Source organism: Camelus dromedarius, chromosome 5 (genome assembly GCF_036321535.1).
Source record: "Camelus dromedarius isolate mCamDro1 chromosome 5, mCamDro1.pat, whole genome shotgun sequence".
Lineage (NCBI taxonomy): Eukaryota > Metazoa > Chordata > Mammalia > Artiodactyla > Camelidae > Camelus > Camelus dromedarius.
The window spans coordinates 70,592,684-70,614,479 of NC_087440.1; the positions used below are offsets into that span (position 1 = coordinate 70,592,684).

At 38.9% G+C, this 21,796-nt stretch overlaps 1 protein-coding gene across 12 annotated transcripts in view; it reads left to right on the top strand.

Annotated features, from left to right (window-relative positions):
- The window catches only part of TTLL5 (tubulin tyrosine ligase like 5), a 254,949-nt gene that overhangs the window by 47,888 nt on the left and 185,265 nt on the right, over window positions 1-21,796 (top strand). For 10 of the 12 annotated variants that reach the window (XM_064486123.1, XM_064486125.1, XM_064486128.1 and 7 more), the window contains exons 13-16: window positions 10,261-10,342; window positions 11,929-11,990; window positions 13,162-13,256; window positions 15,529-15,570. In XM_064486123.1, the coding sequence (XP_064342193.1) occupies window positions 10,261-10,342; window positions 11,929-11,990; window positions 13,162-13,256; window positions 15,529-15,570 (281 nt within the window). The remainder of the gene's footprint in view (window positions 1-10,260; window positions 10,343-11,928; window positions 11,991-13,161; window positions 13,257-15,528; window positions 15,571-21,796) is intronic. The other 2 variants (XM_031454086.2, XM_031454089.2) reach the window with 1 other exon arrangement.

A 21,796-nucleotide genomic window follows, 5' to 3' on the forward strand; every position in this document is an offset into this window, starting at 1 on the left:
TTTTTGTTTTAGTCTTCTTTCTAGTGGGTTCCTCACCCCCCTCCTTCTTTTTTCCCCTTCTTCTTCCTCCTCCTCTCCTCTTCTTTCCCACCCCTAACTGCCTGATTGCACAGAGAAGGAGTAAGAAATAGGTCATGAGTACACTGGACGGGGAAGCCTGTCGCCCAGTGACCCACTGGCTGTGACTGTAGCACCGAGGGTACCTGTGCACGTTTGCTCTCTGTGTGGATGTGAGCCCTTTCGTGACTGCCAGTATGAGTGTCCGTGAAGTCACGTAGGCTTTCGGCAGGTGTTAGGCTGTGCTAGTAAAACATACACAGTAGGGTCGTTGATGGGGGACAATTAAAGGAATACAGAAGTAAGGACATGAGAGTCACAGCTTGCTTAGGGGGCAGGCGAACAGGGAAGTGAAGAACATGGGCTTTAGAGCTTGACAGAATTAGTTTGAAACCCACTGTACCCCTTACTAGTTTTCTACTCTACCCCTGTTTCCTCAGCTATAAAATGGCACCTACCTTCTGAGAATACCTTGAAGATCAAATGAGATGATAGATGCAAAGCACTTGGCACATGTCTGGGCCTTAATTTGTACTCCATAAAAATTACCTTTTTAGATTTTTTATAATTAGACATTATAATTCTTGATCTCTTTAAGAGATTATCATAAGAGTGTGCACTTGAGGGACACTAAACAAAGGGAAGTGTTGGGACTCTAAATAGACGATGGTGGATAAACCAGGACCTAAGATTATATAGGAAAAGAAGAGGTCATAATATCTTTATATCTTTTTAAATTGCAGATATGTTCATGTCTTCTAAAACCCTTAAATCACTTCCTTGGCTCAACTTGATATGACTTCAAAGTTTCTAAGGATCTGACCGAGCTGATTTTTGTAGAATTCCATTTCCCCTCTTATACCTTAGAATCCAACAGTACTGCTGAGGACTCCATCCCTTTGTGCATAGATGAGTTCTGCTGTCCAGCTAGAAAACTTTCCTCCTGTCTGCCTTGCACATTCCTTGCACAGTCTGAATTGTAAGATTCAGCTTGACATGCCTGCTCCAGGAATCCTTGCCTAGCAAAGTGCCCGGTTGCACCTCCTGTCTTTTGCTGTTCTATACTTATTCCATTGTATTCTTTTCTTACCCGTAATCACTGAGCTTATCTTCCTGAATTCTTATAGTCACTGTGTCTCCCCTTCCCTTCTCACCCTGTTTCTACCAAACCAAACCTTCTGCCATCTCCCTGGACTTCCAAGTCCTTTCCTAATCCTTTGCCTGTGTGCCTGCTTTATCCTGTGTCTGAAATACCTTTCTCACATTACTTTACCTAAAAGATTACTGGCGTCTTTTCAAGATGAGGTCAAGTATCATTTCTTTAGTAAAGTGTTCCCGAAGTCTTCCAGTCAGAGTTAGCCTCCCTCACCTCCAGCACTCTGTTCATAGTCTGCAGTGGCACCTGCATGTCACCTGGTGCCCATTTATGTTTCAGTCTCCCCCACTGGACTGGAAGCTCCTTGAGGACAACAACGTCTCTCTCGTGTTTGCTCCTCGTATGTATAACAGCATTTTCTGCTATTGGAGGACATCCAGGAAATGTTTTTTTGAATAAATGATTGGTACTTGCTTTAATTGCCTTTTGGTGGCCTGACAGTAGGCTTCCCAGTAGATCTAGTTTGGTAAAGGGCCTAGAGCTCTTAGAATTACTGCAGACTGCTTGAGGAGGGGGCCTGGGAAATGTAACTCCAATTTCAAAAAACTTATTAGATTAAAAAACAGTTTCTTCCATATATACTTGGGCCTTCTATGAGGGTAAATTTCTAGTAGCTCTTAGTGTAAAAGTCTTTGTTCTAGGAATCATCACAAGCTCTTCTGAATGTTTCCTTTTCTATTTTGTTTGATTACCTGATTGCCTTTTGGAAGTCTAAGAATTTCTTGACCTATTAATGACATTAGAAGTTCTGACATGAAATCAGCAGTGACTTTCTCTGACTCACTGAAATACCCCCTAAGACTGTTTCATCAGCCATGGGTCTCCTTTCCCCCTCCCTGCTTGTGTGCATCTGGAGTTTTTTAAGCTGTTGACTATCTTCTTGGCTTTTGTGGCTCTAATTCCACTTCCTGTCAGCCCTGGGATTTCGTGTGCTTCATTAACCTCCCCCCATCAGAACTGATTTTGTGTACGTTTGTATATTTGTGTGAATCTCTCTGCCTCCCACTGGTTCCCAACCTCCTCTGGGGTTTAAGTTCCAAGGAATAACTGGGTTTCTTCTTTTCTTTTTCATTTGTTGTAGAGTAAACAGGAATTGAGAGCTTCCCAGAAGAATTTGGCTTGAATTAAGGAGCATTGGTGTTTTAGAGGAAGCCAATAGTCCGGTGATGGGGTTCACTGTATTCCTTTGGTTGTTGTTTCTGCTCTTCCACGTCATGCGGATCTTTGCCAGGAGTGTTCCATTAGTATCTCAGTGTTTCTGGCCAATGATTTCTTTCCCACCCTACCACCTGTAGTGTCCAGCTCTGTTTCCAGATACCTTCAATATTCCCATTCACTTGTTTATGCGTTTAAGTATTTTTCAGTTCCCACTGTGTGCAAGGTATAGATTATGAGTTTGTTCCTCTCAAACCAAATTTCCCATAGAATGATATATACAAATACCTGCACTGTATTAGTAGCATTTAAATGTAGACTTAGGAACCTTCACAAACTATCAGAAGCTTAGCCATTTACTGCTTTTCCATTGATTTGTATGCCTGGAAAGGACCTCAGAGAATAATTAGTTTGTATAAAGAAATTGAGACCCTGAGAAATTAAGACTCCTGCTCCAGGTTCTCGAGCTAGTAAGTGAGAGAACTCAGATGAAGGAGACTCAGCTTGGAGAAAAGGTGACAGAAGATGGGTTTCAGCAATCAAGTCATCTTGATCACAGCGCTCTTGATCAATAGAATTTTTGATGCCTCTTCAATAAAATAGATTTTTGACAATCTAATTTTTACTGCTTTCAAGATTGTGAAAATGTGGTACCATGTGAAATATATGCTTAAACAGCAACCTTTTAAATATGCTTAGGAAATTGGCACTGTGAGATAACTGGCTATGAGAACAGCTTTTTTTTTGAACAGTTGGAGAAAAACGGCCAAAAACAACAGGATGTTAGCTATCCTTTAAAGATGCTGCTGCTGACTGGTGGCTTCTTCTGTGTGTGAGGCTGTGACCCTGGTGCTCTGTAGCCTGAGACCATGTGAACCAGCTCTCATGCCACTTGTAAAATTGATGACATTGGCCTTGTTTAGGTCAGGGACCAATGACATCTTTGCTCAGGACAAACCAAGCTCAGTATACTCTGTTTTATTGAATGTTTGGTGGGTTGGCCTTTTATTGATATTGTTTAAGACCATTTCACAGGGTAGGTTGACATTCTTAAAGTGAGGGTGTCCATAAATATTTGTTGAAGGAATGAAAGTGGACAGCATACCTTTTATAATGTAAACTACTTGACCAACAACAATAAAAATGAAAGCCATCAAACAGTTCACTTTAAAAACATTTAAACATTTTTTTAAAAATATTTTGGGGCAGGGGGAGGTAATTAGATTTATTTTATTTTTTTAATGGAGGTCCTGGGCATTGAACCCAGGACCTTGTGCATGCTAGGCATGTAGTCTACTGCTGAACTATACCCTCCCCCCTTGAACAAATGACGGATGCTGGAGAGGCTTTGGAGAAAAGGGAACCCTCCTACACTGCTGGTGGGAATGTAGTTTGGTGCAGCCACTGTGGAAAACAATATGGAGATTCCTCAAAAGACTAGGAATAGACTTACCATATGACCCAGGAATCCCGCTCCTGGGCATAGATCCAGAAGGAACCCTACTTCAAAATGACACCTGCACCCCAATGTTCGTAGCAGCACTATTTACAATAGCCAAGACATGGAAACAGCCTAAATGTCTGTCAACAGATGATTGGATAAAGAAGCTGTCGAACAGTTCACTTTAAATGATTTTCTTTTCTGGCTCATCCCATGCTCCTGTTTATTGGGAAGGGAAGTTTACTGTAGAAGGGTCTTAGTAGAAAGTACCTACTCTTTGTCAAGCATTCTTCATTAGTTATTTCCTTTAGTCTTCTTAACAGTTTTGTTGGTATTTACTACTCATGTTTTATAGACAAGGAAAAAAGATTCAGAGAGGTTAAATAATTTGTCCCAGGTCATGCTGTTAATAAATGGTGATGCCAAGTTTGAGAGCCAGGTCTCTCTGGCTCATTCTCCACCCACATGCTGACAAGTTCTGATGTGTCCAGCCATTTTTGGCATGACCCGCATCCTGGATTCTCCTTCTACCCTCCTGTAACTAGATCTCAGGAAAAATGATATCATCCTTTTTAGCAGATCAGGCCTGGAAAAGGGGACTCTTTCTGCTCTCAACAACAGTACCCAGTTCTAGATGTTCCTTCCAAATCTACCTTTACATATGGTAGCCAGATACTATATTGATTTATTGAACTAGGTAACAGATTGGCTCAGGGCTTTTTCTTTTATTTAGTTCATTTTCCAGTGGGATTTAGATCTGCTTTTTTTCCAAGTTCTCCTTCTGGACCCCAGATAAGACTCCCCACTTAGGTTTTCAACCCCAATCCAAAGCCAAGGTAAAAAGAATTTCCTTTATACAATAGCATTTGACAGACAGCGTGCACTGACTAATGTCAGCACTTTCCAGTTTCCGGGATTACAGCTTCAGCTGGGACTTCATTTCTGGAGAGGGCTAGTGGGTCGATTCCAAAACTAGTGCTGTGATATGTTTAGTAATCTCTTAGGCCTTGGATACATTATTATTTTCTCTATCAAATCTTTTCTTTCCTTCCCTTGCTAGACCATCTTTTATTAAGTTTTTCCTTAATATGTCTAAATCTTAATAGGAATTTCTGTTATTTCTATGATTGCTGTCTTTATTATGAGTACTTCAAGTCGGGTGGTTAGGATTATTTTGGGGAAGTAGCTACAAATTATTTTGTCTTTATCAAAAATTGTAATGTTTTACACTTGAAAATAAAAAAAAATTTTATTCTCTTTTCCTTTCTTTCCTCTTTCAGTATTTCTTGATTGCTTGGTATGCTTTGTGTAGTGCAGGCTGTTTGGTGTAGGTCAATGAATGAGACGTGGCCCCTGCCCTCAGGTGGCGGGAAGGAGCAGACATGAAATGCTGCATGACAGCCCAGTAGTAGAGTGACTCAGGTGCTCTTGGAATATATAAGGAGTTGCCAGCTTTACCTGGGGAGTCAGGGAAAGCCATTCCTAGCAGAGGGACTGTGACATGCAAAATGCAGTGTCATGGCAGGATGTGGCATTTTTTGAGATGGAGAGTTCAATGTGACTAAGTAGAGCCTGCACTGGATGAGGTGGCAGGAGGTAAAGTTATGGAAGCAGATTGGGGCCCGATTGTAAAGGACTGGTGCGTTTAAATTCATGCTGTAGACAACAGCCCCTGCATTTTGGATCAGAGGAACACTAGGATTATTGTTTTTCCTTTAACTTTTATCACTATTTGTCCCAAAGTTTGGGATGACAGAATTTCAATGAAGGGGATAGTGTATGACATTATTAGAAGTGACTAATTTAAAATCCTCCAGGAACCATCCTGGCGGTGGTGTCTCTTGCTGGGCCATTTCACTGCCTGTCTCTCTATCTGACTGTTAGATTTGTGTCTCAGAAAGGCATTTCTGATGGCCATGTGGAGAATAGGCCAGTGCTAGAGAAATGATTTGGGAGTAAGAGGTATGCGGGGATAATACACACTTAACCATGTGACTCAGAAAGCCCACTCATAGGTATTTACCCAAGAAAAAAGAAGCCATGTGTTCACACAAGTACCTTTACATGAATGTTTATAGCAGTTTTATTCACAGTTGCCAAAAACTGAAAGAAACCCAAATGTCCATCAGCACAATGGATAAGCATATTGTGGTATGTCCATAAAATGGACCACTACTGAGCAATAAAAGAAGTGAACTACACTACTGACGTGTGCAGTAACATAGATGAATCTCAAAAGCACAATGCTAAGTGACATAAGCCACTCTCAGAAGGCCACATACCATTTGACTTTCCAGAAGAGGCAGAAATTACATGAGTGATTGTTGGTGGATGGGGAGTGAGGGCTGACTGTGAAGTAGCAAAAGGGAATGTCTGTGGTAGAATTGTTCTACGTGCTGATTGTGGTGGTAGTTAAACAACCATATACATTTGTCAGAACTCATCAAATTTTATAATATAAAAGGGTGAATTTTACTGTATGTAAATTATACCTCAATAAACCCATCTTAAAACAAGAAACAATAATAAGTGAATAAACCTCAAAAACATGCTAAATGAAAGAAGCCAGATTCAAAAAAGTATATACTGTCTGCTTCCATTTACGGGAAACTCTAGAATAGGCAAAACTGATCTGTGGTGTAAAAAATAAGAGTAATAGTTGTCTGGGAATGTGACGGGGCAACAGGGTATTTACCATGAAGGGGCATGAGAGGTCTTTCTGGGGTGATGGAAGTATTCTGTGTGGGTTGACATGAGTGTGGATACATGGATGTATCCAATTATCAAGACTCCTCAATAGTACACTTAAGATCTGTCCATTTCATTAAATAGATCAGTTTTACCTCAAAAGGGAATATAGAGATAGGCTGGACTAAAGAGAAAGAGATCTGGTGATGTGTCGGATTTGGGAGGTGGTGAAGAGGGTTTCTAGCTTTGGAGACTAGTGCATGGGGTTTTCCACGATGGAGAATGATGGGAAGCCAAACAGGTTTTGGGCAAAGATAACGAGCTGTGTTTTGTTGAGTGTTGAGTACCTGTGGGGTACTCTAGTGAAGATGTCTAGCTAAGGCATTTGGAATTATGGATTTGGTGTCCAGGAGACACTTGACTAAAGATAGAGATTTGAATGTCATCATCATAATATTAATTGCAGCCGTGGGAATACATGGGACCACCCAAGAAGAGAAGTAGAATTGAGAAGGAAAGAGACCTGAGGATGACACCCTGAGCAAACCTACCAGTGACTTGTTGGGCAGAAGAGAAGGAATGAAAGGAGGAGAGAAAGGAGGAAAACAAGTAGAAGAGAGCAGTGTCCTGGAACCAAGGGAGAGGAAAGTTGCAATAAGTAAGGGGTGGTCAGTGGTTTCAGACGCTTGGGCTTAAAGCAGCAGGGTGGTCCTTGGTGATCATGGTGAGAAGAGGCAATTATTAAAGAGTGGCAGCAGAAGCAAATTCTTATGGGTCAGAGAGTGAAGAGGCATAAAGAAACTTATGGTGGCTAAGCCTAGGTTGCTTTTCCAGGAAGCTGCTTTAAAGAAATAGGGAAGAAAGGGTGCTGATGTGAAGTACAGGGTGGAGTCAAGCTTCTTACCTTGACTAGGCACAGTTTCAAGTGTGTTTCGATTTGGCTAGGGCTGAAGGAATTACATCTCACCAAGGAAAATTTGCCGGAGGAAACATTGTTGAATAAGGTGGTAGCAATTGTCCTTCGAAAATACTTGCTGTTTGTCACGATGAAGACAACACAGAGGAACAAAAAAAGTAGCTCTCAGAACTGGAAAAGCCTAGCTTGCCTGCGCCTTTTACTGACAGACATGGGTATATCTCATTCTGGATACTGAGTTTTTGTAATTCTAGACGCTGCTGCTAAAACACAATATTGAAAGGTGAGGAAGTTTAATAGTCTCAGTATAGCCTACTTTTTAGCTTTTAAAATCTTTAATGTCCACAGACAATCGTAAGTTAAAAGGGTCATTATGAGGACTCTAGTAGCCTGCCAAGGACACGAATGATTTTGATTAAGCTGAGATGATTGTTGTAAGAGATAAACCCGATACAAATGCTCTCTTTTTCACCCCGATCCTCTTCCCCAGCCTCTCAGGTGAGCTGGGCTTTGCACTGTGTTGTAATGCTATCACAAACCCCACTCTACAATCGTGTGAGACCTGAGCTGGTGCAGGTACAGATATTAGATTCAGAGCTGATTTTGAGATTGTTTAGCACTGGTAGGTCTTATTCACTTGCAAGTAAAGGGTGTTTTCTCTCTTTGGGTTGGTTTCCCCCCACCTCCTGCCCTTACTTTCCAGAATATTGGTTCTTAGCCTTTCAACTGAGAGTCTTGGAATTTGCCTCTTAATTTGGGAGATATTAATGTGTCAACTGCTTATTGTGAGATATTTAAATAATGGGTTTCAGTGATTGTTATTCTGATTTCAATTTGTGTTCATTTGTGGCTAATTCTGCAAATCTGATCAATATGTGCCTCAGTCATTATTCTCTCCCTGTTCCTTATGCTGTTGTTATTAATAATATCATTTTATGAAGCAGTGGAATCCTGTGCTTCAGCTTTTAAAAACAGAAGAGAATGTTATTTTTCTTGAATCAGACTCATTAAACTTTCTCCTGCTTGTGTGATGTTAATATAGACTGTAAATATTGCAATTAGATTTTTTCTTTTAAATGCCTTTATTAGTGCTATATCACAAAAAGATTTTTCTTAGATTAAAAGAGGCAATATTCTATGGGGTGACTGAAGATTAGGTAAAATATTCAGAAGAATGTCCTGGCCATAAAAGCTATGAATTTGTTACCAAAAGAAGACAAGTGAAGGAGCTTTCTTTCCTTTACACTTTATAGATAACATATGATTTTTGTGTAGTTACATGAAGGTGAATCCTATCTCAGACTCTCTTATAGTTTGTGATTATTTTTTACAAATTAAATGGAACCCTAAATAAGTACTATGGAAGCCAACTCCTTCATGGAAACTTCCTGAGAGAGAATTCAAATAGGAATATCTACTTGAATCCATATTGCATAAATAGGAATTCTGGACATAGGTTTACTGAACATACAGATATTGACAAGTGGTGATTAATAAAGAGGATAAAGGAAACTAAGGATGCTAATGAACTATCAGAGAGAGAGAGATGAATTTCCCATGCTCCACAGCGAGAAACAGGTGGAGTTGTGAGGAGGATCCAGGTCCCTAGGGTCCCATTCTAGGATTCTTGGTACTGCACCAGACTTCCCATGCTCTAAAAGAGAGTCTTTGGTACCATCTGTTTAGAAGCCTACATTTATTTTTCTATGTTTTTGAGAGGATTGATAAATGGGAAAATCCGTCTGCAAGGAAGGGATTTTGTTTCAAATGAATTTCTAGAAAATACCTGGCTGTGTTCTGTGGGTGTGATGTGTGGCCTCTGACCTCTGGTCAAACTGTAAGGAAGCTAGTCTTTTCTATTGGAAAGATAGTGTGTGTAAACAGTTTGAGGGACAGAGAGTGGGATGTTTGGGAATGAATGGGACTTAAGAAATCTGATGTATGATGTATGTGTACTAAGGAGGACTGTGGAGAGCGTCTCACTAATGATAATAATAAGAGTAAAGGTTGCCAGCTGAGGTTCCAAAGTCAGCCTCTCATCTCTGCATGCCGGGAGAAGAGCCATCTCATGGTCTGACTTTGGTCTTTGCAGCAGTTGGGGAGTTAAGGGATGAGAACCAGTAAAGAATCCAGAAGGTGTAGCAGTTTGATCTCTGGCTCCCTCCCTTCTTAAATAATATTAGTGGTGCTGGATGGCTTGTCATAGTCCTGCTCTGCTGCCACTTGCTCCTTCATTTTTCTTCTGTCTTTCTGTGTTGGACCAATGTATTTTATTTTCTATCTCCAAAGGGAAATGGAAACCATAGGAGAGTGGAAAGAATAAATATGTTTTACACATTTAAATGTCTTCTTGACTTAGATTGCAAAAGCAACATCTTGGTTTAAGAAAATGTGATGGAAAGATCCGAGAGAGATGTGTTCAATAGATTTTTCTGTTTTCAGAGTGTGGTGGGAAGTGGTCGGGGAGAACAATCCAGAACAAGCCCAAAGCAGCATTGATATTGGATGCACCTGTTGCATTCTTTTTCCTAAATTTTTTCACCATTATGCACAGCAGCAGAATCACACCTGTTGACTCCAGAGTCAGATCACTTTCTGTGTAGAGTTCAGGAACGAGTGTGTTGATAAAAACAGTGGAATTTTACAGCATTCTTTTCTTACTGTCTCTAGAGCTTGGTTAATTTCTCCTGAATTCGAAAGATTCTCTACTTCTACTTCTTCTGGATACTTACAACTCAGCAAGTTTCAAGGCCTCTGATGGGAGTTGACTGGATTCAGTATTTCGGATGTTTGTTCAGTTGTGACACGGAAAATGATCTTGTGTATTGTGTTATGTTGTATTTCTAGAACTCTATGGCTTTGACGTGCTCATAGATTCTACTCTGAAGCCATGGTTGTTGGAAGTGAATCTCTCTCCTTCTTTGGCCTGGTAAGTAGTCTTGTTCCATTAACTAGAAAAGGATACACCTTCAATGAGCAGCACTGAATTTCTTTTTTTTTTTTTTTGCTTTGGCCATTTCTCTTGGCACTGGGAGACTTTTTTCCCTTGGCTATTAGAGATGACTGGAATTTCTAAATTTGGGGGATTTGTAGTATGTTGTCAGAATCCATAGTGCAACCATGGATCCCTATCTTCCTAGTCAGTTTGCAATCTGTGTTTACTCTCTTACTGGGCTTCTCAGGGAAGCTTCTTTTGTTTTCTTTTTTATCCCCGGTTCTTTTTCTCTCTCCCTCCCCCTGTTTTTTCAGCTTTGTAGGTGTTCTACTAAGGCTAAAGAAATACATGAGATACTGTATTTCCTTTGCTACCAAAAGTTTATACATACTCTAATCCACATATATTATAAAGGTGTAGAGCTGGGCCTAGGGTAGTGTGGATAATATCTGATCCTTTTACCCTGTTCTTGTCCTGGTGGTATCCATCCAAGATTAAAGTTTAAAAACTTCAAACAATTAAAAAAAAATGTTTTAACCTATCTATTGTTTAGAAGAAGGAAAGAAACTTATTTTGCAGTACCAGAGAAGATTCTGCTTATATCTACAGCTACAGCCAGAGTTTCTATTAGCTATACGCTTCTCTAAACAGCTAGAGAACTCTAGAGATTTATGCCAGAGACCACCCAGCTGCTGCATTTTTAATGATGAGAAATGTTGGCAGAATGCCAGGTAGTCAAATAAAGACATTGCTTTGTAGGGTGAATTTGGCTTCACCCCAATAGTAAGGTGTAGAGCTAGATATTACAGATGCTTCAGATGTCATGCTACACTTTGATTAAGTCAGCATTTTGCAGATTTCCTGGCGATGTACATCATACAGTGTTAGAGATCCCCAGGATGGTGCATGGGCCCAGCAGCCAGAGTAATCTGGTTCCTGGGGGGACACCTCATGGAACACCAGCATGGCAGTCACTGCCACAGGGAGGCCTCCATCTCTAGGTCCATGTTGTTTCTGTTTCCATGTGGGTTCCCGCCACGTCACCTGGTGATATTTCGGTATAGCTTGTATTTTTTTGGCCTTCATTTGCAAGCCTGCAAACTTAAGAAGACTGACTTAGAACGGAAAATGAAGCCTTACACAAAGATGCCCAGATTTCTCCTCTTGCATGTGAATGTGATCTGACTATTGCAGCAGTAAAAAAATAATATGAATGATGGGCATACTCCTAAACGAGCATATTAAAAGTCTGAACCTCTGAAATCCACAGTGATAGTGAAACAGTGTTCTTGACTTGTATAAAATTTGAATTGCACAAGACCTCCTGGAATAAAACGACTCCATGTTAGGGGATCGGCGCCTGAGAGCTGAGCCTGCCTTACCAGGGATGAGCTTGACTTTTATTCTAGAATTTTGGCCCAAATTTCTTCTTCTTTTTCTTTTTCCATGGATTTGATGTGTTTTATGTGTCGCTCCTCATTGACATTTGGAAGCTTTTGTTATATTGGGGTTCGTGAGAGGCAGCTATTCTGTTAACCTATAAAATTATCGATTGCTCTTTTCTTTCTCTGTTCTCTTAGTGATGCACCTCTGGACCTAAAGATCAAAGCCAGTATGATTTCAGATATGTTCACAGTTGTAGGTGAGTAGTAGTAGTTTTCTGAAAACTCACATGAAAGTTAACCAGAGCATCCGTTTTGTCAGGCTCTATATGTGTTGCCAACTGGCAGTTCCTCAGCCATGCTGAATGTTTTGTACTAAAAAATTATATTTTCAGGGAAGTGTTTATATGTTTCTACTCCCCCTGGCTCCATCCTGTCCTGAGGCTGAACCACAACTAGGGCTGAGAACTAATTCCCAGGGCACAGAAATTATGAGCTAAGGAAGAAAATTAAGCAAAGATCTGGAGAAAGTATATTTTTCTCTGAGCTGGGATAGTGAAATCCACTGAAGAAGCTTTGTTACAGAGGAGACTGGCTCTGTTTCTGTTAGACAGTCTCTGTGGTGTCAACATGATCCCTTCTGTAGTAGTTCTAACTGAAGCAGCCCAAGAAGAAATCCCTTTTGGAGTAGATAAGCCAAAACTTTGAAATGGACATGGGCAGCCAGGTGGGTATGTTGTGGGTTTGTTGTTTTTGTTCTTTTAAGCACTCTAAAAAGACATAATAAAATACATTTGAAATGAGCTAGCACTTGGTGTACCAGAAAATGCTGTAAAACATTGCTACTCTATTCTCCTTGGATGAGAATCTGCTTCTTTTTAGGAAATAAGTGAAATTAGCCCAAGTCCAGTTTCTTAAGCCATGGATAATGTACACAGCCCATTTTGGAAGTTGCCAATAGACCACCTTTAGCAGTTCCGTAAGTGGATCCTATAACAGATTGAGAACCCTCACTTGCTTCTGGATTCTCCTGGTAAAAACAACATTATTTTCCAGTCCCCATCCAGGAAGCCATTTTAAAATAGTTTGTTTTTATTACCAACTATGTGTTTTTGAATGGTGGTTTCCACCTTTACTCTGAAGTTCATCAAAAGTCTACGTCTCTTTCTCCATCAGAATCACATTTCAGCTGCCCAACAAGGAAGGTCAATTTATCTGCGTGTTTTTCCTTTCTTGTTCTCTCCAGTTGTGGTGGTTCGAAGCTCAAGCAGAGTATGTGTATGGGAGAGTCATGCCTAATCCTCTTGAGGATGGAGCTCTGTAAAGTTTATGGCAGTGAAACTGAGTTTGTATATCTAACAGAAAGGTGCAGCTAAACCTGCTCATTTCTTAGAAAATGGCAGGTTTTAATGTTTCCCATTCCCTATTCAGGGTTTGTATGTCAAGATCCTGCCCAGCGGGCATCAACCCGGTCAATTTGTCCCACCTTTGAGTCTTCAAGGCGAAACCCTTTCCAGAAACCTCAGGTAAGCGAATCTAGCAGCAGAGAGCCCACAGGAGGCCTGCTGGAAAGTGGCAGCTGGTGTCGGTGAGGGAGCTAAAGCGCAAAGCAGGACGGCCGGGGGACCATGCTAGACAGGAGGCAGCTGTATTCAGCCATGGCCAATAGCTTATGCTCTTAATGCTTTCAAACAAACTTACTCTCCACTTTTTGTTTTTCTTTTCTTTTGGCTTCTTTTTCCATTATCTTTCCTTTTTTCTTTCTTTTTCTTTTTAAAAATCATTCTTTTTTTTTCTGAAATTGATAGGCTCATAAGTGAGGCACAGAGGGAGAGCCTGCAAATTCGTCATCGTTACTCTGCTACATTCTATTTGATCTTCAGACTAGCTTCATAGAGAAGATGCCAGATTGAAATACTGGCTTCTCTACATGCAGTTCTCTTCACAAGGACCCTCAATGATTTTGAGATACTGATTGAGGTTAAATGAGATAAATGCCAACAGAAACCTGTGTGTGTCTGAAACATCATTTGATCCAGCCTTGCTCCAGGCTTTGTGTACTCTGAATTTCTGTTCCAGTTAAACCAATTAGCTCATCATTCTGTCTACTCACTTCATCATGTACTCTGTCCTGCCTGTCTAGACCTGGCTAGTTTTTACTTCTGTGTCTTTGCCTTTAACATTTTTTCTTATGTAAAAAGTCTGCTTTCCTCTCTTCCCATCTGGATTGATTATGTCACCTGCTCAGAAATTTGGAGATTTTTCCTTATTAAATCCATTCCACTCTGTCATGACTGTTACGACTTTTCATTTCAATTTCAACATTATTTACTGGTTCTCTATTGCATTGTTTTGCGTTCATTGATTTGTTGCTTTGAAATTGTCCTTTCTCCTCTACTAGATTGTAAGCTCTTTAAAGGCAGAAACAGCTATGTCTTCTCCCCCTCCTTCCCCCTTCCCTTTCTTCGCCCCTCCTGTGTTCCTCCCCCACCTCCTCTTTAGCCCTCCACTTCTCCTTTTTCTCCTCCCATTCCTATTCCTCCTCCTCTCCCTTTGGCTTGCTGGTCTCTTTTAGAGTACTGCTATTTCTGTTTGCTAAGCTCATGTGCTATTATTTATGCAGACAGCTTTTCATTAGAACAGGGTTTGCAAACTCAATTGCCTCTATGGGCTGCAGACAGACAGTGTGAGAGAGGAAATGGGGCCAGGTACAAGTGAGCTACGTGTGATGTGCCATAGTAAACCGGACAGTGTGTGCCTCATGTGAAAACGGGCAGCCCTTTTACTAACGTGCTCTAGCTGATCGTTGCCACACATGAGTGTGGGCCAAGTGCTGTCAGCTCTTCCTACTGTCAAGAGAAGTCAAAAATCTTATTTTAAAATACTGGCAAAAAGTTCAATTAAAAAAGTCATACTTTGCAGACCAAACATTGTCTTTGAGCTGGATTCAGTCTGTAGGTTGCCGATCTGTGACCACCTGCTCTAGAATTATTCTCTATTTTACTAGCGTTGTGGTATGGAACAGGGTGTACTATATTTTAAGAGGTATTATCTTGGATTAGAAGTAAAACCATGCAGCAGCATTGTACTTGACCAGTAGATCACAGATCAAAGGGTTTTCTTTAATTTTTAATAAGGAATAGAGTGTTAACCTGGGTGTACTAGGGAAACTGAATTGGGGCAGTCACGTTCCTTTACAGATTGTTTTCTGCAGTATCTGTGGCAAGAGCCACAGGGTTGTGTATAAAGGATTACGAGTGTTTCTGTGCAGCTTTAACAGGGTTTTTGCCAAGTTCCACTCTAGGGATGGCTGTATGTCAATCTTGGATGAATTGATCCCTTTTCTTAGCTCGCCTGTCAGTCAGCTTTTATCGGTGACTTTACAAACAGTGGAGAGTCTATCCAGCATTTGCTCTGCTGACTGGTAGTTAATGGCATAACTTCATCCAGAAGCAGCCCACAGGACATTTCTTAAAGGTAGAAGAAGCTCTAGACGAGTTATGTGTACTGTGTGAGACCAGTTAACAGGTGGAGTAGTTAACCTCAGGATCTTCAGTACAGGAAAGTAGAACTGAGTTCTCAGTGGTGAGAAGGTGAAACTGGAATAGATACGCCACAGGAGAAAGCAGTGTGAAAATGAATAAATGCCCTAATCTTGCAAGCGCAAAGTATAGGGCTTTTGCTTCTGCTCTTTGCTTGGAGATTATTTTTTCTTTTTTATATCACAGTTGTAGGAATTTGAAATATAGGCATGTCAGGAGAAGATAAGGCTTTATTCCATTTTTCTGTCTTTTATAGCGTCCAGTATCTGCACAGTTTCAGTCTTCAAGCACCAAACAGGTAAGTTCTGGATCATTTGGAGAGTTCATTCAAATTTTTATTTTCATCCCCCAAATGGAAAGCCTTTTAGCTTTACTCTTTCACAGCACATATTTCATGCACCTGTTTTTGGAAAAGTTTAATAACATAAAACAGAAAAAGTGAAAATGAATGCACGGAGTCTTTCAGTTATAGAATATAAGCATAGAGGTTGCAGAACTTTATGAATCCTCTTTTTTATGATTATGCTGTGGTAGAGGCAGTTGCTTTGACCAAAATATTACAGAAAGGAAATATCGTAGTTCACAAATAACCTTTCATTTGTTCAGACATCTTATGAAACATACTATTGTCAGTAGTTTAATATTGGAAACATTTCATGTTGGATGTTGGGCTGTATTTGACTTTTTTAACAGATGACATTTTTTATATGTAGTGATTTACAGTTTTATGAATCTTAGAAACTCTGCCATAATTAGTGTCTCAGATGCTATTTTTAAAATAAAGACAAAATATTTTATCTCAGCCTCTTAATGAACAGCATTTGTCCTCTTTCTGTTCTTGTTAGCAGTATTTGAGATACATTGTCACTTCCTTCTACGCAGATCTTTTTAAAACATCTCTTTGAAGTGATAGGGTAGCCGTGAGGGTACTGCTTCTGCTGTTTGATGCTCTGATAAGAGGGCTGTAGATGTTCTCATACACAAGCATGTCGCTTGCAGCTATTAGTTCTTTAGCACAAAGCTCCAGTATGTTTATTTTGGCATTTGTATTCTCTGATACAACTTCTGGTAATTGGAAGCTTGACTTATAACTTTCTTAGCTACTTTTTGATAAAGTGATTTACATGGTTTATTTGAATCTAAGAAATGAAAAGACTTACTGGATGTCTTACCTAGTATTTGGTAACTGGTTAATGTGGTTCAGTAATATGAGTTTTGGTGTTTCATTGGTAGGATTAAAAATTCTGTAATATTTAGTGTTTTGTGTTTAGCTAGTACCTAAGTGTGCTAGCTACTCTCCATGGCAAACAAACAAAGAAACAAACAAAAAACCAAGGCTGTTGACTTCAAAGAACTTATATTCTAAATATCTCTTGAACTGATCTACTTAAGGAGAACATTAAAAGTATTATTTCATAGCTTTCTGAATTTGATTCCAAGGAACTGTCTGATACTTTATTCTAATCTTAATTTTCCTTTACCTATTTTACTTCTATTCCATCTAGCTCCATTGCTTGAATTGCAATAGCCTGTGGATGGGCGAGACCTCTCTCTGGTAGCTACGTATTTGAACACTGCTAATATGACACAGAGTCTTTCTGGCTTTATTCAGCCAACCTTTAACATGTTGAATTCTTCGACTCTTTTCATCCTTTGCAATGCTCTACTTTGTCACCATCTTTCTGTTAATGAAGCACTCTCAAATCCACCTTAGTGTTGTCAGAGCCAAGTGGGAAAAAAAAAAAGGAATTCTCTATTCTGGCCATTTAGACTATGTAGGGTTTTCTTCTTCTGGTGCTGTCAGATTGTGAAGTCACAGTTTTTTGTTTGTTGTCTGATGGTTTCTTTTTAATCCATTATCTCTTTCTACATTTGTCCCTTCCCTTGAATGCCTGTGGTTTCCAATTCTCCACTCACCGGAAGTTACATTTCAGTGTTCCAAGGCAGGCAGTATGGTTTTGTGAGAAGAATGTGGACTTTAAAGTCAGAGAGACCTGGATTCAGATTTGAACTCTGCCAGTAACTAACTGTTAGACCTTGGACAAGTTCCCTTACATCTCTGAAACTCTCTTCCCACATCTGTCAAATGAGGATAATAGTACATGTGTGGAGTTCTGCTGAGAAAGGAATGATAAAACACAGGTACAATATTTGGGATAGTTTTGGACACATAGTTTACCCTCAGAAGATTTAGTCACCTTCATACTTGTGAGTCCTGTTTTGATTTTCCTTTTTCCATGGTCAGTATCTGGTGTTATTTTGATATTCATTTAACTATAGTCCTGTCTTTTCACATTTACTATCATCAACAAATGCAAATCAATGCAATTAATTAATTAATCCATCCTCCCAGACATTAATACAGATTCTAAAGAAACCTTAATGAGTACCCGGTCACTTCTTAACTTGATTCACTGCTCCTTATCGTATCCTACAGTTACATCTTTTAACTGTGTTCAGTTTTGGTTGGTGTATTTCATTCATTATACCATGACACTGAACCCCAATTGGAAATGTAATTTAAAATAGAAATTTTATGAAATTTTCACAAATGCTTCTGTAAAATCCAGAGATATTAAATATATTTGCTATATTCTTCCCTTTTGTTATTTTATTTTAAAAATCAAAATTTTAAGGCATGTTATAAAATAAATAAAGCAGACTCCATACTGATATTCTTTATGAGCCCATTAAACTCTAAATGTTTATGGATTTTTTTCTTTTAATATTTGTTCCATTATTTTACTAGGGATTCAAGTTAGACTTACCAGACCGTAACACCAGGAGCATACTTCTTACATTTTTGAAGATTGGTACCTCATTTTTTTTTTTCTAATCTTCTGGTACCTCCTCAGTTCTTCATGATTTTTCAAACATAATTGTAAGTGGTTTTGGTAAGTTTTTTTGTTTTCAAAGCCAGTTCTGTTAAAAACAAGATGCATGTCTCTCAGACTTGCAGACTTATATTTATTCCAAATTTTCAGATGTTGCATAGCTCTCTTTTTTTTTTCCAAATACTAATCTACTTCCTTACTTTCTTACTCCCAACTCCCCTCTAATTTCAAAGTACTGTACTTCTGTTTATGATTATATCTAAGCCTTCTCTGTCAGCCATTTTTTGGTCTGTTTCCACCCAGATTTATTCACATGTGGTCACTTTTGTTCATTTTCTTTCATTTGATAGCGTTGACTCATTTTGCTTACTTGACTTTATTTTCTGGGTGGCAAGATGCCTCACATATAAATTGAGCTATTTCTAGTTCATTTGTTTTTAACACTGAATTCCAGACTTTTTAAAATTGCATTGGGAGATTGTTATTTGTTGGATGATTTCTCTGTCAAACAGATTTTTTTTCCCCTCAATTTTGGTATCTTTGAGGCTACCTCTCCTTTTTTCATATTCTGCCTTTTGTCCAGTTCTCATTACTGGTACTTGTCAGCTTTCTTGAGACTGAGACTTATTTTTCTGATTCAGCATTTGTTTTGTACTGCTGTGAGTGGGGACAGGTGGCTCCTGGTCTCAGTCATTTCACATTTCTCAGTCAGTTCTTCCCTGACAGTGAAGGTTAGGTGTGTAGAGGTTTCTTCTGTGAATCGTAAGTTGTACTGATGACCATTTAACATCTTTGATGCATGTTACATGGCAGAATTCTTACTTACATAGACGATTAAAAGTCTGAGAACCCAATAGTTTTTTTTTTTTTTTAAGAACCCAATAGTTTTAAATCTTCAGTCATCTAGCCAGAGGCATTGGTTCTCTTTAAGTTTGGAAGAGCTTTATTTGTTTATTTATGTATTTATGTATTTATTTATTTAGTATATGCAGTCATTCCTTCGGAATATGTGGATTTATTTTATCTGCTATACAGAAAATATAGCTGAGCTGATATACCCAAAGTCAAAACCACAAAGTGGCTTGCATTTGGACTGTTCTGCTCTTGTTTCTGACAGTCCTGATGGCCTTTCAAATCAGTCTGATTTGTCTTTTCTTTTGTTTTGCTTTTAATCTCCAGATATATCTCTTTGGCACTCATAAGCATTTCTTTTTTCTTTCTTTTTTTCCTTTTCTTTCGTCTCCTTTGTTCTCTCTGCTTTTTCTCTCACCTGTGTCTGTAATTCATTTGTTAGTTTCATTTCATTAACAAATACTGGTAGGATTTAACCAATGGTCCAGGATAGTAATGCTTTGTTTTTCTGTATAAATGTATTTCTCCTTAAACCAGTACAGCAAATACTATGTTGATTAAAAAACTCTCTCTAAGCTCAAGTTTATTGAAAAGCTGAAATTGTCAAAATACTTTTGACTTTCTAGTCTGGTATCTTCCAGTAGCTTCCCCAAAGACACAGGAAACCTAGGTGTATTTTAGAGAGGCATTTGAGATACGTAGACTTTAGGAGCTACAACTTTTCATATTTCTCTCCCTCTCAGCCTTCTTAATAATTTAGATTGAAATAAATAGGTGAAGAAATTAAAGGAATTTCTAGCCACATTTTTTTCTCTTGGAGTAGCATTGACCTTTTCTTTGCAGCTTGGTGGTATTTTGGCAATAAAAGAGTAAAGCCGTCAACTTATGGGCGTTAACAGCTGGAGCATTCATCTAACAAGCACCCTTACCCCTCCTTTTTCTAACCTCCCAAATGCCTCAGCCAGGAGCACCTGCCTGAATTCCTACATGCCTCACCCAAATAGTCCTAATGTATGCACACAGTGGCTAGAGTTAGGCTTGTGGGCTGTGAGTAACAAAAGAGTGGTTGTGAATGTGTGCAGGAGACAACTCTTTGAAAGTGACTGGGAGGGACAGTTAAGAGTTTAGGGGTGCTAAGTCATTGTTTTGGGGAGCAGATTTAGATAAGTAGAAGAAGGTTGCAACAGCATTACAATCTCAATCTCTGGAAGCCAGGAATATCATTCTGTCATGAAGCAATTCCACAAAGATGAAAATTAGTTCCTAGAAAAGCAAAAAACAAAATTATGATAAAAAGATTAAAGAAAGAAAAATAAATGACAAATAAGCAAACAAAAAGACCCATTTTTTTAACAAACAAGAAAATGCACAATAAAAACAAAACAAAAAGACCCAAAAAAGCAAAAATGAAATAAATAAAATAAAAAAAACCCAAATTGGAATTGTTCATTATATGTTATTCAATAGTGACTTGATCTGTGTTCTTATATATATGACCATTCCTTAAAACTATTTGATAGGTAATAACTACTTCTTAAAATATTTTCATTGTTACCCTTTTAATACAGTTAATTTATCAACATTTTAAAATAACATTCTTTCTATTCTTAAATAGTTAATATTTATTACATCATTAAAATGAATGCTTACTTTACTCTCTTCTTACATAATTTCAGAGGACTTTAAGATACTCTTAAATTGTGTGAGATGATAAGACAGCTTGACTGGAGGATTTACTGCCAATGGCTCTCTGATCAGAGCCATGCCATCACATGTGAAGCAGAGAAGTATTTTTAGCAAACAATAAATAAGGTGTGAAAATGACAAAAGTCCTCAAGACAGCCATTTAATATTTTTGCTTTTCCAAGTTATATGCTAAATGGCATTCACACTTTAAAGATTTTTTTTTAAATGACCGTATTACTTATATTGATTCCCTTCCTAATCTTTAAACTTTCTTCTTGATTGCCCTCTCATCCCAACATGTGCTTTATAATGCATTTGCAGAGATTGGCAGGGAGTTAAATTTTTTTCCAAAATCCTCTGCAAAGTTTAATTCTCAGCCATGATTGGCCTGTGTGTCAGCACATTTATTCATTCGTTTATGTATTCAACAGATAATTATTGATCTCCTAGTCCATGCCAAGTACTGTTCTAGATGTTAATGATACCACAGGAAAAGCTAAACAGATAAACATCCCTGCCTTCACTTTTTGCTTGTATCTGTTGATTTCATGTATTTTCTTTCATGGAGTTGCCTATCAGAAAATCTGTGTTTATAATTTGAGGCTAGCTTTGAAGATTAGTATGTATTGGTCTCCCTTGTGTCCAAAGGTAAAACATTCATGGTTATTTATGCACAAGTGTATATTAGTCTGCTTGGGGTGCCAAAACAAAATAGTTTAGACTGGGTGACTTAAATCACAGAAATTCATTTCTCACAGTTCTGGAAGCTGGGAAGTCCAGGATTAAAGTGCTAGCAAGGTAGGTTTTGTTCTGAGGCCTCTTTTTTGACTTGTAGATGGCCACCATCTCACTCTGCACTCACATGGCCCCTTCTTTGTGTATTCTCAGGCAGAGAGAGTGAATACAAGCTCTCTTGTGACTCTTCTAATAACGGCATTAATCCTATCAGACCAGGACTTCCCCTTCATGACCTCATCTAACCCTAACTACCTCCTTGAAGCCCATCTTCAAATACCATCACATTGAGTAGGGGAGTTCGGGGTGTCAACATATGAATTTGGGGGCAACACATTTAGTCCATAACAATGAATATTGCTGAAAAGATCAAAAGTTGGTTATTAAAATGCCTTTCCCTAGATTGTGTATACAAAA